Source organism: Mobula hypostoma, chromosome 1 (genome assembly GCF_963921235.1).
Source record: "Mobula hypostoma chromosome 1, sMobHyp1.1, whole genome shotgun sequence".
Classification (NCBI taxonomy): domain Eukaryota; kingdom Metazoa; phylum Chordata; class Chondrichthyes; order Myliobatiformes; family Myliobatidae; genus Mobula; species Mobula hypostoma.
Window position 1 is genome coordinate 50,651,077 of NC_086097.1, and position 16,659 is coordinate 50,667,735.

Sequence of the window (16,659 nt, forward strand, 5' to 3'; positions counted from 1 at the left end):
TACTACTCCTGACATGGTGATGTTGGCACTTCACAATCAGCCTTCCATCCTTGGACTCACTTTACACCGCACGCTGTCGGAGCAGTGCTGCCAGGATAATCAAGGACACGACCCACCCAGCCAACACACTTTTCCTCCCTCTTCCCTCCGGGAGAAGGCTCAGGAGCTTGAAGACTCGTACATCCAGTTTTGGAAACAGCTTCTTTCCAACTGTGATAAGACTGCTGAACGGATCCTGACCCGGATCGGGGCCGTACCCTCCAAATATCTGGACTTGCCTCTCGGTTTTTTTGCACTACCTTACTTTCCATTTTTCTATTTTCTATTTATGATTTATAATTTAAATTTTTAATATTTACTATTGATTTGTAATCCAGGGAGCGGGAAGTGCAGAATCAAATATTGTTGTGATGATTGTACGTTTTAGTATCAATTGTTTGGCAACAATAAAGTATAAAGTATAAAGAATCATCTGAGTAACCTGTGTCAGGAATGCTTAGTGAATCTTGGACTGTCCTGCTAATATTCTACTGCATGCAAATCCCTCAACATTCCACTGAAGCAGGCGAGGTCATTCCTCTGTAACTCAAGTTTTGCAAAGATGGAAATGGATAAGTAGAATAAACAGTATGGAGAAAGAATAGGGAGGAGACAAGAGGGCAAAGGTTTACTGCTCCAACTTAAAAATGGCCCCCATCAAGCCTAAATGCATGGTTGTTTGACATTACTTAATTATGAACAGAATTATGTAGAGTTCAGACACAGAAGCTGCAACAAAGCAGCTTTTTCATTTAGCTTTATAGTTGCAACAATGAAGATTTACATCTGCCTACCACCAGTTAGGAAAATAGGAAAGAATTGCTTGAGCTTCAAAGATCTCTCCTTATTGCTGTCATACAGGAGCCTCAGGAACCAAATCACTAGGTTCAGGAACAGTTACTACCCCTTAACCAGAGGGGATAACTTCGCTTGCCCTATCACTGAACTGTTCCACAACCTATGGATTCACTCTCAAAGACTCTTCTTCTCATGTTCTCAATATTTATTGCTTATTTATCATCATCGTTATTTATTGTCTTTTGTAGTTGTGCAGTTTGTTGTTTATTTTGCACATTGGCTGCTTGTCTGTCTTGTTGGGTGTGATCTTTCATTGATTCTATTGTCCCTCTTGGATCTACTGTGTATGCCAGCAAGAAAAAGAATCTCGGGGTTGTATTTGGTGACGTACATGTTCTCTGACAATAAATTTACTTCAAACTTTAAAATTTACTTTGAACTATAACTTAGGCATTGAAATATATTTTGTGTCCTCCCTAAAGTCACTGGCCCTGTGAAAGTATTCACATACACTGAAAACTGATAGGGTATACTACTTCAGTCTGCTTGCCTGTTTCTTCCTTAAAAAGTTTCACATTGTGTTCTTGGCTCCCACAGAGTCCTTTCTGGAAGACCAAAAGTAAAATCCCTCCACAGAACAGACTGCCTCTCTCTTACCCAGATTTCATATCATCCTTGCCAGCTGATTATCTTTCAATGTCTTTGCATGGTTTTCCATGCTTTCAATTTTGGTGTCAACAGTATGAAATAAATGGCCTCCTTTGTGGGCCTACGTGGGAAAATCTAAGTTTGCATCCCAGGGACGGTCATTGCAGCCTGACAAGTATCTTATAATGCAGTAAAATGTATCAACAATAACTCATTTCCAGTCAGGAAAGTGGGGAAAAAAAATGGAAGATGCTGAAAATTTGAAATAAAATCAGAACGGAAAAGCAATAAACTGCTCTATAAATACTCAGCAGCTCAAGCACTATTTGCGGCAAGAGAATGAGTGAATGTTTCAGCTCAATAGGTTATTACCAAAAGGGGGCAACATTAGAGATAAAAAATTTAAAATACAGGGAAAGGAAGGGGGGGGGGGAAGAGGAGAAATTAAAACCATTACTAGGAATCATACCGCAAGGTGAAAGTGCTAATAGTTACACATTATATTTTCTTCTTGTGTTCTTTCTACTGCTGGCATTCGTGCATTGTGGTTTCACCTAGTTACCTCCTTTTTAATTGCACCTAATGCTGCTCCTGGGACACTCTTCCACACACCCATCTGAAGTAGCGTTAGCCCCCCATGTTTGACAGTAATGGTATAAGACATAGACATGCTATTCCAAGTGATTACAGATGGTGATGAGTTACAGTTCTTCTGTTGAAGGACACCAGATATGTATAGTTTTGTGTAGCCAAACTTACCTAATTTTTATTTTTAAAAAAATCAAGTTACATCAGTAACACAGTGGCCTGTCACAAGATGGCAGCACTGTTTAATGATCTTTGGAGGTCATTTTAAACTTGAGCACAAATTATGAATATTCATGAAAAGGCAAAACTTCACATTACAAGTAATATCACAGTACATGGCTGAAAATTATTTTCCACTTGATCAATTTAGTAAGGATCTTAGTGAGAGGGAATTAATCATTTTGTAATTTTGTAGTAGTTCACCTCAGTTTAACAACAGAAACATCTTACCTGCAACAGATCGAAGTAATGCAAGCAATGATAAATTGGGACTAAAAGTAGTTGTGGAAGTACATATTGAACAGCTTCTTTAAATCCTTCAGCAATAGACTAGAAAGCAAGATTTATAATTTATTAGCAATGGCTTGCTCTTTGAATTACTTCATTAGATTGTAAACATCATAAAGAACCTTGAAGCCACAAAACAAGCATAAACTTATGAATTGAACCATAATTATCATTTCATAATGATTGATAGTAGATTCTGATACACCTACAATAAGAGTGCAATTAAATTTTTAAGATCTCCTTTCACCTTTATGCCCTTTAACTGCTTATTAAAATGGAAAGTTATTTAGGTAATCTCACTGCAAAAGATAGGCAATCATAAAGAAAACAGCAAGTTAAGTGGAGCAAAGTATGAAGTCAATGCATCACTTATAATGTTAGCCTTCTATAAAGGGACAGGAAATCAATAGATTACTTTTGCTAGCAAGTCTAGAGCAATCAAGTTTAAAAATGCAACTATATTGATCTCTGGTCCTCACCAACAAATAAAAGCTACAAAAGTTTGCACTTCTAACTGCAAGATCATAGCAAGAGACATTTTTTAAAAAGAAAGTTAGAAGTGCTTTGCAGTATAAAGATAATTCAGTGTTTATTTCAGAAGAAAAAAAAATAAGACCTTAAGGGTTATTTTGCCCATGCAGCAACGTGACCAGATTGCTTTTAGAAGGGTTTCAGCATCTGCAGATTTTCTTTTGTTTTTGCTTTTAGGAGGGGATGGCTTTTGTTGATAAGAAGGGTTTCTTCACAGATTATATAGCTTCTAAGAAATAATCTTTTTATGAAACAAAATTCAATTCAACTTAACTACAAAGATCAGGAGTCAGGATACAAATTATCACAAGTGTTGATCCTCACTGGAGCAGTGAAGACAGATTGTTGTTCACTTAACAATTAAGAGAAGACCATAAGACAAAGGAGCAGAAGTCGGCCATTCGGCCCATCGAGTCTGCTCCGCCATTTTATCATGAGCTGATCCATTCTCCTATTTAGTCCCACTCCCCCGCCTTCTCACCATAACCTTTGATGCCCCGGCTACTCAGATACCCATCAATCTCTGCCTTAAATACATCCAATGACTTGGCCTCCACTGTTGCCCGTGGCAACAAATTCCATAGATTCACCACCCTCTGACTAAAAAAATTTCTTCGCATTTCTGTTCTGAATGGGCGCCCTTCAATCCTTAAGTCATGCCCTCTCGTACTAGACTCCCCCATCATGGGAAACAACTTTGCCATATCCACTCTGTCCATGCCTTTCAACATACGAAATGTTTCTATGAGGTCTCCTCTCATTCTTCTAAACTCCAAGGAATACAGTCCAAGAGCAGACAAACGTTCCTCATATGTTAACCCTCTCATTCCTGGAATCATTCTAGTGAATCTTCTCTGTACCCTCTTTAATGTCAGCACATCCTTTCTTAAATAAGGAGACCAAAACTGCCCACAGTACTCCAAGTGAGGTCTCGCCAGCGCCTTATAGCGCCTCAACATCACATCCCTGCTCCTATACTCTATTCCTCTAGAAATGAATGCCAACATTGCATTCACCTTCTTCACTACCAACTCAACCTGGAGGTTAACCTTAAGGGTATCCTGTACGAGGACTCCCAAGTCCCGTTGCATCTCAGAACTTTGAATTCTTTCCCCATTTAAATAATAGTCTGCCCATTTATTTCTTCTGCCAAAGTGCATAACCATACACTTTCCAACATTGTATTTCATTTGCCACTTCTTTGCCCATTCTTCCAATCTATCCAAGTCTCTCTGCAGACTCTCCATTTCCTCAGCACTACCGGCCCCCCACCTATCTTCGTATCGCCAGCAAACTTAGCCACAAAGCCACCTATTCCATAATCCAAATCATTGATGTACTATGTAAAAAGAAGCGGCCCCAACACAGACCCCTGTGGAACACCACTGGTAACCGGCAGCCAACCAGAATAGGATCCCTTTATTCCCACTCTGTTTCCTGCCAATCAGCCAATGCTCTATCCACGTATGTAACTTTCCCGTAATTCCATGGGCTCTTATCTTGTTAAGTAGCCTCATGTGTAGCACCTTGTCAAAGACCTTCTGAAAATAAATTCAGACTCAGATTCCAGAAAGAACCACAAATAGTTACAAGATATCCAACATCATTCCTGTACAAGGTCAAACTGTGTAATATTAGATTGTGAAACACATGATTTTTTTCAGATTCTGTAGAAATACTTTAATGTCTAGTCTGGCCAATGTGAATAGAAACTCAAATAGGACTATAGAGCATAGTGGAAACTTTGCATATATAGGATCACGAAGGTTGCGTAGCACAGGAGGTCACAGCACTAACTCTGAATAAAAGTTAACCAGTCCTGTTTCCCTGTTGTCTCTATATAGTCTAATAATTGTTTTTCTTCAGAATACTTATCCAGTTTCCTTTTGGATGCCACAACTAAATCAAGCTCACTATCCAGATGAGCAGTCCGTTCCAGACCCTAAATACTTGCTGAATAAAAGCTTTTCTTCATGTCACTTATGGTCTTTTTCCAATTACATTTATTCTTAACCAATCCTCAAATGGAAAGAATTTCTGATATTACCCTTCCTGAATATAAATTGTTCTATCAGACATTTCCTTAGCAACCAAGAACAATCTCCAGACTTTGTACTGCAACAATGTTGGATAGCCACACAACTGAAGTCTCTCTTTTCTGGAGGCAATATATTACATATCTTCCACACATTCTTGGAGCTTCTCACATCCATTCTAAACTATTGCACCCTGACGTGGGTATAATGTTCCTATTCTGGTAAACATATTTTATAAAAGGTTTATCATGACTTTCTTGCTCTTGAACCCTACCAGTGTATTTATAAAAGCCAATGATTGTATACTCTTAGCTCCTTTCCCAGCCAGTCCTGCCAATTTCAACTAATCAACCAATACAGTATATTGTTAGTTTTCTCTGTTCCTGTACCCATTTAAAATTGTGTTCTTCAGTTTATATTGCAAGCAAAAATGTATTGCTTGGCAATTAAATACAAATGAATAGACCTTCTTGATGCACCATACTGTGCCTTCACACTTGATGCACGCAGTCATGTTTGTTTCTGAGAAACTTTGACCAGTTTTTGATAAAGCTTACGATATGTAAGCCTGTCTCTTCTCAACTGGATCAACATAATTAAGTGAGCAGTTTCCTTAAAATCAATGATTTGCAGCTTTTAGAATAGATGGCATATATGAACTCAAAAAATTAAGTCCATTGAATCTTTCCCAAACCTTTCCATGCCAAGAAACTACATCTGATAACCAGGTCAAAATGGTTAAACTATTTATAAAAACTAAGTCCATCCAGATATTGAATAGTACATTCGAATGTGCTGTTAGGCTCATCTCATTTCACCATAATGCAAAAGCAGCTTATAATTTAATTATTGGTCTCAGTTTCATGCCTTACTTTATCCTCCCTTTGTAAAACTATTTATTTAATAAATACCATGGACATTCCTCCTACTCCTAAATTCAAAAATCACCTCAAATATTCAGCATCCTTATACTTTCAGTGAATAACTCTCCTCTTAATGCTTTGATGACCTTCAGTAATGCATTATTTCAACAGCATGAATTTATAATTTTTTTTTGCTCAACTTATTAAGATGTTCTTCTGAGATTTAGTAAGGTATTCCTGATAAGTTAAATTAAGACCTTCTCAGCTTACTAAGGCATTCTTCTGAGAATTTAGTACTTATGGACAAGGACTTCCATCACCCATTTAACCTAATCAACTTCACTGCTATTTAAAACACCATGTGTAGAAGTTAGCCTCTAATTTCAGTAAATTCCTACCATTTGTAAATATTCATGGACAGTGAAATAAAAAATACATTTCAAAATCTAATACCAAAAGACCCTGGATTTACCCTTAAAATTATAGGGGCAGTTTTGAAAGCTGCTAATTTAAAAACCAGAATTAGGTTTATTATCACCAGCATGCGACGTGAAACTTGTTAACTTATTAGCCACAGTTCAATGCAATACATAATGTAGCAGAGGAAAAAATAAATAAAAAAATAAACAAGTAAATCAATTACATATATTGAATTGATTTTTTTTATGTGCAAAAACAGAAATACTGTATATTAAAAAAAAGGTGACGTAGTGTCCAAAGATTCAATGTCCATTTAAGAATTGAATGGCAGAGAGGAAGAAGCTGTTCCTGAATCACTGAGTTTTTGCCTTCAGGCTTCTGTACCTCCTACCTGATGGAAACAGTGAGAAAAGGACATGCCCTGGGTGCTGGAGGTCTTTAATAATGGTCACTGCCTTTCTGAGACACCGCTTCCTAAAGATGTCCTGAATACTTTGTAAGCTAGTACCCAAGATGGAGTTGACTAGATTTACAACCTTCTGCAGCTTCTTTTGGTCCTGTGCAGTAGCCCCTCCATACCAGACAGTGATGCAGCCTGTCAGAATGCTCTCCATGGTATAGCTATGGAGGTTTTTGAGTGTATCTGTTGACATGCCAAATCTTTTCAAACTCCTAATAAAGTATAGCTGCTGTCTTGCCTTCTTTATAACTACTTCAATATGTTGGGACCAGGTCAGATCCTCAGAGATCCTTATGCCCAGGAACTTGAAGCACAAACTATTATGAAGTGTAATAGTCTCAATTCTCAAAAGGAATTTTAAAATCTACACGCACCTTAGCAAAAATACTGCAGATTCCAGGAATGTAAAGCAAAAAACATATATAAATACTTAACAAGTCAGGTAGCAATTGTTACCCTTTCTGGTGACTGGTCTAATGGAAGGTCATTGACCTAAAACATTGACTCTGTTTCTCTCCCCACCAATGCAGCCTGACCTATGAATATTTCCATTATTTGTTTTCATTACACATACAAACATAACCAAGTCAGAACAAAGCTCAAGCCAGTTCTCAAAGTTGGTGATTATGTAGAAGCATATGTAAGCATAATTACTTTTTAAAAAGGCACTGAAAAGCAAAACTTTGAAGATGAAACCATTTCAAACATACTTCACATTTTACAATTAATCTTGACAACAACTTCAGCAGTAAATCACTGTGATACAGCATGAATATCTAAATTGGCCAGTTTGTGCACATGTGGGTCTCTTCCTTTGGAACATCAATTTTTGAAATTTATTTCACAATTTAGTTGTTAATTTTAATTTTAATCAATTCTTCTCTGTTAATTCTTTCTCACACCAATTTCCATTGCAAAACAGATGTATACTGTAGATGAACAAAAGCAAAACAAAACTCACCTGAAAGTAAAAGGCTACAGGTGACCGGGACATCAAATTATTGAAGTACTCATGAAAATGTGGTGAAAGAATGTCTTGTGCACACACTTCATATGGGTCAAATACTTGCTCCTATGCAAAAAGAAAAAGTTGAATTTTTTTCCATTTTTCTTATTACATGATTTTGTTCATTACCTATTTAGTTGCAAGGAGACGGCAGTAAACATGCTCTTTATTACTAAGGACAGTCTGTTCATATCCTGAAGGTATAATTCCTCAAGATCTGATAAGCCTCTGAAAGTTCACTGAGCCAACTGCAAAACAGTAAAAAACTAGTGATGCAACTTCTATCATATCCCTCCACAGAGTTTGGTAAAAATTACCATGCCCTCGGAATTCACTAGTGCTAATGTTTCTAGAAAACACACAATTGCCAGCTACATTTTGACCCTAACAGTACAATGAATTATAGGACAGTTCTCAGAAACATTATGATTGTACAGTTCATAAACACAAGAGAATCTGCAGATGTTGCAAATTCAGAGCAACACATACAAAATGCTGGAGGAACTCAGAAGGTTAGGCAGCATCTATGGAAAGGAATAAAGAGTCAATGTTTCGGGCTGAGATCCTTCATCAGGACTCATGTACAGGAGTGAGGTAGATCAGCTGGTTGATTGGTGTTGTAACAACAACCTTGCATACAATGTCACTAAGACCAAGGAACTGATTGTGGGCTTCAGGAAGGGGAAGTCGAGAGAACAGTCATCAGTCCGCACTGAGGGATCAGCAGTGGAAGCGGTAAGCAGTTTCAAGTTGCTGAGCGTCAACATCTCTGAGGATCTATCCTGGGCCCAATATATTGATGCAATTACAAAGAAGGCATGACAGCATGACACTTCTTTAGGAGTTTGAGGGAACTTGGTATACCACCAAACACTAGCATACTTCTACAGATCTACAATAGGTTGTATGGGGTGTCCATGGAGGGAAAGCACCTCTGGTGAGATAGGGATACGTCTGTCCTAGCTTGTGAAGTCAGCTCCGGTGGATCAGGCAGGCGAGATCTTCAGTGAGATCCAATAGTGAGGAAGGCGGTACTGTAACACTTTTTGGAGATTGAAGGGCATGAAAAGGCAAAGGAAACACCATGGTCTTCCAGTGCAACTAAGACCCCAGTCTGTGACACTTGTTTATGCACTAAACCCAGACTTCTGAAGTCAAGATAGTGGAACAGTCCCACTGCAATGGCTTTTCCACATTAAAACCTCCCCCACACAGGACTCCTGTTATTGTCCGACACAAGAGACAACCACCACTGTGGAGAGTACTCTAACTGATTGCATGACTGTCTGGTACAGAGGGGACAACTGCACAGGATCAGAAAAAGCTGCAAAAAGTACACACTCAGCTATTTCCATCATGGGCACTAGCCTCCCCAGTATCGAGGACATCTTCAAAAGGCTGCATTCATTCATAAAGGACCCTCATCACCCAGGATGTACCCTCTCACCAGTACCATCAAGGAACTTGAAGACACACACTCAACATTTTAGGAACAGCTTCTTCCCCCTTGACAGAAGATTTTTGAATGGACAGTTAAACCATGAACACTACCTATTTTTTCATGTACTGGTCCCGATATGTCCCCAATTCGTCAGAATCCACTGTATTTTTTTATTGTAATTTATAGTTTCTTTGTATGTATTACACTGTACTGCTGCCATAAAACAAATTTCACAACATATGTCAGTGATATTAAACCTGATCCTGATTGATTGTGATTCTGACTTCAGCCCAGAAGTCTTTGATGATCAGAAATACTCCACGTGCTTTTTCATTTTTCTATATCCAAAGTCCAATTTCAATTCTTTTCTTTGTGTGTTTGTTCTACAGATAGAACGCTTATAATTTAATAAATTGACCCAAATTAATTAACAGCACTTCAACTGAACCAGCACCTTAATCAAGAAATACAAATCAACAGAGGTGTCAGTTTTGTTGTCAAAGCAGATTAGAGTCACGTAATAGAAAAGTTTACAATCGTGAAAAGACAGTTCAGGGTAAAAGGAAGCTGATATTGGCTCACTATATATTAGGGCTCAATAATAATTTAACTCAGCAGAGTCTCAAACATATCTTATAAATTACTCTCAATTTACATGTTATGTAGAGTTCATCTCCTAATCAGGTAACCAATTAAGGAAAAGTACATTTGCTCAGCAGATGTTATATCCTAGAACACGCTCAATTTTATAGCTCAACTGGTCGACCGTCAATATGTCTGACTTACAATATCTCTTTCCCAATACCAAAATCTATCATTTAAGAAATGCTCTACTCTCTTCATTTTGCTTACAAAGTAAACATGAAGCAATTCACATTTTAACACTTACTATAATTTTTTTCAAAAACTTAAAATGAAAGATCATCTGTTACTTCCAGCCCTTTGACTTCAACCTACACTTCCCTACAGTACCAACTATGGCATGGTTAAAAACTCCACATGTTAACAATCACACCCCTTAAAAAAAGTTGCATTTTTAAAAACAAATAGAGCAACAATAAGCTATATATACACACTAGGATTTTGATAATTAATGAAATGGTCATTAGCTGACATTGCCATTCAGTTCAGAATTTAAAATGTATTGAAAGTTACGTGGAAATAAATCAATAGGTAAATGTTATTTGTAAAATGTATATCTTATAAATTTTCTGCTTTAAAATTATTGATCCACTATAAAACATAGACATAGAAACATAGAAAATAGGTGCAGGAGTAGGCCATTCGGCCCTTCGAGCCTGCACCGCCATTTATTATGATCATGGCTGATCATCCAACTCAGAACCCAGCCTTCCCTCCATACCCCCTGACCCCTGTAGCCACAAGGGCCATATCTAACTTCCTTTTAAACATAGCTAATGAACTGGCCTCAACAGTTTGCTGTGGCAGAGAATTCCACAGATTCACCACTCTCTGTGTGAAGAAGTTTTTCCTAATCTCGGTCCTAAAAGGCTTCCCCTCTATCCTCAAACTGTGACCCCTCGTTCTGGACCTCCCCAACATCGGGAACAATCTTCCCGCATCTAGCCTGTCCAATCCCTTTAGGATCTTATACGTTTCAATCAGATCCCCCCTCAATCTTCTAAATTCCAACGAGTACAAGCCCAGTTCATCCAGTCTTTCTTCATATGAAAGACCTGCCATCCCAGGAATCAATCTGGTGAACCTTCTTTGTACTCCCTCTATGGCAAAGATGTCTTTCCTCAGATTAGGGGACCAAAACTGCACACAATACTCCAAGTGTGGTCTCACCAAGGCCTTGTACAACTGCAGTAGTACCTCCCTGCTCCTGTACTCGAATCCTCTCGCTATAAATGCCAGCATACCGTTCGCCTTTTTCACCGCCTGCTGTACCTGCATGCCCACTTTCAATGACTGGTGTATAATGACACCCAGGTCTCGTTGCACCTCCCCTTTTCCTAATCGGCCACCATTCAGATAATAATCTGTTTTCCTGTTTTTGCCACCAAAGTGGATAACTTCACATTTATCCACATTAAATTGCATCTGCCATGAGTTTGCCCACTCACCCAACCTATCCAAGTCACCCTGCATCCTCTTAGCATCCTCCTCACTGCTAACACTGCCACCCAGCTTCGTGTCATCCGCAAACTTGGAGATGCTGCATTTAATTCCCTCATCCAAGTCATTAATATATATTGTAAACAACTGGGGTCCCAGCACTGAGCCTTGCGGTACCCCACTAGTCAAAACATTTTATGTTACAGAGGAGCGTAATGTTAATTCATTCCTGCAATGATTCGCAATGCAGCAAGTACATTTTCTTATAAAACATATTCTAGTTAATAATAAACTAGATACTCGCTGAGTCAAAACATCCAAAACAATGAAGAGAAAATTATTTATTCAACATGCACTACGAGGCCATGAAAAGTTATCAGTATGGCTCACAAAAGACCAAAAAAAAAGAGAAGCAGAATTGATGCAACCATATTGTCACTTCTTGCTGAATCCCAAGAATGGGATCAGGGATATTTAATTTTAGGAATGCTGAGAAGGCAAAACACACAAGCTGTGAACATTGTGGGTGATTGCCAGCATACAAGCCATATGGGAACAATTAAGACTTTCAAAAATCCTGAATGGCTTTACTTTGAGGTTGAGGACCTTACAGTTTAAAACTATCTGGCCACATACAAATCACTATCATGAAATACCTCAGCCAGATCTTCAAAGCAGCTTCCAACTAATGGATGAGGGCTGCTTTCATCCGTCATCTCAACAGTATCCTCCATTAAACCCAACAGCTTCACAGTCAGTTCATGAATATCCAAGATGTTACTGAAGATCACATCAATGTCCTATTAAGAAAAAATGCACAAACTTAAGATCACTTGCACATTTAACCTTTGGGTCTGGTAGGTTTCTACACAAAATATCATTGGTTGCGAGTAAGATAATAGTGATTAATCATATTCTTCCAACCTAGTTCTCAGCTCAGCCATAATTCCAATCAGATTATGGAAAGTATTGAACGGTGAATGTGAATAGCATCTCCTTCGATTTTTCTTTCTTCCAGTGGAAAGGCATATAATTGATACTCAGAAGCTATTTTCACAACACAGATCATAAATCTTCTGTGCAGGAAATCAAAGGCACCGAAATGCATTTCACCACATATTGCCTTATAGTCTGCAGAATTCTACTGTTGGTATTGCCTTAGCTACTTTTGAATTCCAATGTAAATTTTCAAAGTAATCTCTCTCAAGGACGGTAAAATCCAAAAACAGTATTCTTTCAGGGGAAAGCAGATATATATTTGTGTTTCTTTTAAACATGTGTTTACTTAATCATTCCAGAAATATTGAAATGATATGAAAGGTGTCAAACATTTAAACAACTCACCTAACATTGATTCCTTAACTATTTTCCCTGCTTTATAACTCTAATTTATTTTTAAATAGTCTCTGACAATCCTGGCTACTAGGCATGGTCTTGTGCAGAACTATATGAATATCTAACAGTTCAAGTTTGACCAGCTTTGGTCATTTCTTTTCAGAAAGTTAAGCAGTCCATAATTTAATCAAGCACATACTTTGTACTTAACATTTAACAAGAATTTCTTGAATGGTGTTTTACCACAGCTCATAAAATTCAGAGAAATGCAACCATTCCAAATTACATTAGATTAGATTCAACTTTATTGTCATTGTGCCGAGTACAGATACAAAGCCAATGAAACGCAGTCAGCATCTGACCAGAAATGCAAAGAATAGTGTTATTTACAAAATAACTGCGAATAAAAAGTAAGTGCTACAGCACACAGATATAAAAGTACTGACACAGAACAATATGGGTGCAATACTGCTTAGCGCTGTGATGTGAGGTTCAGCAGGGTCACAGCCTCAGGGAAGAAGCTCTTCCTGTGCCTGCTGGTGCAGGAGTGGAGGCTCCTGTAGTGCCTACCGGATGGGAGGAGAGTAAAAAGTCCATGGTTAGGGTGAGATGCCTCCCTGATAATGCTTTTTGCCCTGCCCAGGCAGCGTTTATGGTAGATGTTCTCAATGGTCGGCAATTGGGTGCCAATAATCCGCTGGGCAGTTTTCACCACCCGCTGGAGTGCCTTGCGGTCCGATACGGGACAATTTCCATACCACACTGAGGTGAAGTTGGTAAGTATGCTCTTAATGGTACAGCGGTAAAAGTCCGTCAGTATCCTGGGACAGAGGTGAGCTTTCTTGATGTTCCGCAGGAAATAAAGGCACTGTTGTGCCTTTTTGATCAGGATGGAGGAGTTCAGGGACCAGGTGAGATCCTTGGAAATGTGGACACCAAGGAATTTGAAGCTTGATACACCCTCCACTACAGCTCCGTTGATGTAGATGGGGACATGGGTGTGGCTCCTAGCATGCCTGAAGTCCACAATGATCTCCTTGGTCCTCTGGGTGTTAAGGGCCAGGTTGTTGTCGGCACACCACGCAGCCAGGTGCTGGACCTCGTCCCTGTAGGCCGTCTCGTCATCCCCTCTGATCAGGCCAACCACCGTGGTGTCATCTGCAAACTTGATTATGGAGTTAGCACCATGTACAGGAACGCAGGTTTTCATAGGTGAAAAGGAAGTACAGAAGAGGGCTCAGCACACAGCCTTGAAGCACGGCGGTGTTCAGGGTGAGAGTGGAGGAGGAGAGGTTGCCTAACTTAACTGATTGGGGTCTCTCAGTCAGAAAGTCCAAGGTCCAATTGCAGAGGGATCAGCTGATACCAAGCTGGCAAAGTTTGGCAATCAGTTTGGAGGAGATCACAGTATTGAATGCCGAACTAAAGTCAATGAACAGCATTCTGACGTAAGAGTTGGGCTGTCCAGGTGGGTCAGGGCAGAGTGAAGTGCTGTGGAGATGGCATCCTCTGTAGACCTGTTGGTGAGATAGGCAAATTGATGGGGGTCCAGGGTAGAGGGCAGACAGGATTTCAGATGTGATAGAACCAGTCTCTCAAAGCACTTTGCAATGATGAGGGTGAGTGCAACTGGGCGGAAGGCATTCAGGCCCGTGGCAGTGGAATGCTTCGGCACTGGCACGATGGTGGCGATCTTGAAACTTGTGGGGACAACTGCCTGGGCCAGGGACAGATTAAAAATGTCCGTGAAGACCCTGGCCAACTGCACTGCACAGACTCTGAGTATACGGCCAGGTATTCCATCCGGACCAGCTGCCTTCTGTACATTCACCCTGCTCTGGGTGGCGCAAACATCGGAGGTGGAAAGTAAGAGAGGCAGTTCACCAGGTGGGAGATCCACTCTGAGGGTGACCTCCTTGTTCTCTTGGTCAAAGCGAGCGTAGAAGTAATTGAGCTCATCAGGGAGGGAAGCAGAGCTGGAAGGGGGCACAGTACTAGGTGGTTTGAAGTCTGTAATGACCTGTATGCCATGCCACATGCGCCGGGGGTCCGAGGAGTTGAAATGCTCCTCGATTCTCTGTTTGTATATGTGTTTAGCCTGAGAGATTCCCCTCCTCAGGTTGGCCCTGGCTAAGCTGTAAGCCTCCCGGTCTCCAAACCTGAAGGCTGAATCTCTGACTTTGAGCAGGAGGCGAACTTCTCTGTTCATCCATGGTTTCTGATTGGGGAAAACTTTTATTTGTTTTTGTGATGTCACTCTATCTACACACTTGTTGATGTGCTCAAGGATAATACTTTTGCTTGGAATAAAAGACTTCTTAGTAATATACAAGTTAATAACCTAGCTGCCATGAAAACAGACACAAGGCTTGCAAGAGAGAAGAGCTAGCTTTGTAAGTAAAAGATACTGAGTAAGTTATACTTGTACCAAGATAGGTGCTCTTACACAACAATTTCCCTCAACCAATGTCAAGAAAATATATTAATTAAAATCTCTGTTCTGTTGAGAATGTCTAACAGAATTATTTCTCCAATCACATTTAATTCATTTCATCCTGGTTTACAATTTTAGTTTCTCCAATAACAATTGATTACATGTCCACATTTAACACTTCCTATACTTTTCATCATTTTATACCACATAAGTTTTATTTTCAGCACAAGAAGAAAGTGCAATTATTTTAATTCTGTTAATAGAAAATAGACTATAGTCATCAGAACAGCTGGGGAAAAAAAATTCACATAAAATAAATAAATAAAGGAAAGTGATTTGGAGCAATGCTTTAAACAAACCCAGAGGAAGGAGAAGAACTAGCTGAGAGTTTATGCAAGCAGATGTAGTGTAGCAATTGCTGTACACAAGGAAATATTACTACAAAAGTTAGTGGAATTTCAGTGGAAAAAGTGATGGCAGTTTGATGATTTATATCCTAGAATGCTGAAGGAAGTCAAAGAGGAAATAGCAGAGACTATGAGCCTATTTCTAAAATCATTTGAACAGAAGTTACGCCCAAGAACCAGGGAGATACCAACGTTACATCTATGCACAAAAAGGAAGACTGGGTGAACTGAGTAATTATAGACATGACATTCAACAACCACAATGTATAAATTTCTAGATGCCAAAGCAAAAATATAAGCATCGCCAAGAAAGACAGACATAATCACTAATATTTCTAAAGGATATTAAATAGAATTCGTCACAAATAAAGGGGAGTTCTAACAAGGAGAAAGCTGAGCTCAAGAATTTTCAAATTCAACTTGTTAATGCAATTTATAAGATTAATGCACCAACATAATTGAAACATTAGGAGGAAAAGGCAACAGTAAACTCTAATTGGTAAAATAAAGCAAGAAGAGCAGAGTTCAGATACAGTACCTTCAAAGAGTATTCAGCCCCCAACCCTTTGTTCACATAAATGAGTATTACATCCAGCAATCTTAATCAACTTAACTTAGAAGTTTTATTTGTAGATCACATGCTTCTTTTTTCACAATAGAGCCCAAAAAACAGGGAAAATTGAAAAACTAAACATTCAAAAGCTGAAATATCAGCGGTTTAAAAGTATTCATCCCCCTTTGCTCAGTATTTAGTTGAACCACTCCTTGAACCTAATTTAGCCAGTAGTCTTTTTGGATAAGTCTCTACCTGCTTTTCACAACATGACAGCAAGATTTACCCATTCCTCCTAGCAAAATTGCTCAAGCTGTACCAGGTTAGTTGGGAAGCAGCAGTGGACGGCAATCTTGAGGTTTTGCCAGAGAAGTTTGATCAGGTTAAGGTCAGGACTCTGACTGGGCCACTCAAGCACATCAATTTTCTTCATTAGAAGCCATTCCATGGTTGCTTTGACAGGGTGCTTTGGGTCATTATCCAGCTGAAAGATGAACTTCTTCTCCAGTTT

At 39.2% G+C, this 16,659-nt stretch overlaps 1 protein-coding gene across 2 annotated transcripts in view; it reads right to left on the reverse strand.

Moving 5' to 3' along the window:
* Positions 1-16,659, reverse strand: part of sos2 (son of sevenless homolog 2 (Drosophila)) — a 115,337-nt gene that overhangs the window by 43,313 nt on the left and 55,365 nt on the right. For both annotated transcript variants that reach the window (XM_063048459.1, XM_063048468.1), the window contains exons 6-8: positions 12,076-12,219; positions 7,852-7,962; positions 2,524-2,622 (exon numbers count right to left, since the gene is read on the reverse strand). In XM_063048459.1, the coding sequence (XP_062904529.1) occupies positions 2,524-2,622; positions 7,852-7,962; positions 12,076-12,219 (354 nt within the window). The remainder of the gene's footprint in view (positions 1-2,523; positions 2,623-7,851; positions 7,963-12,075; positions 12,220-16,659) is intronic.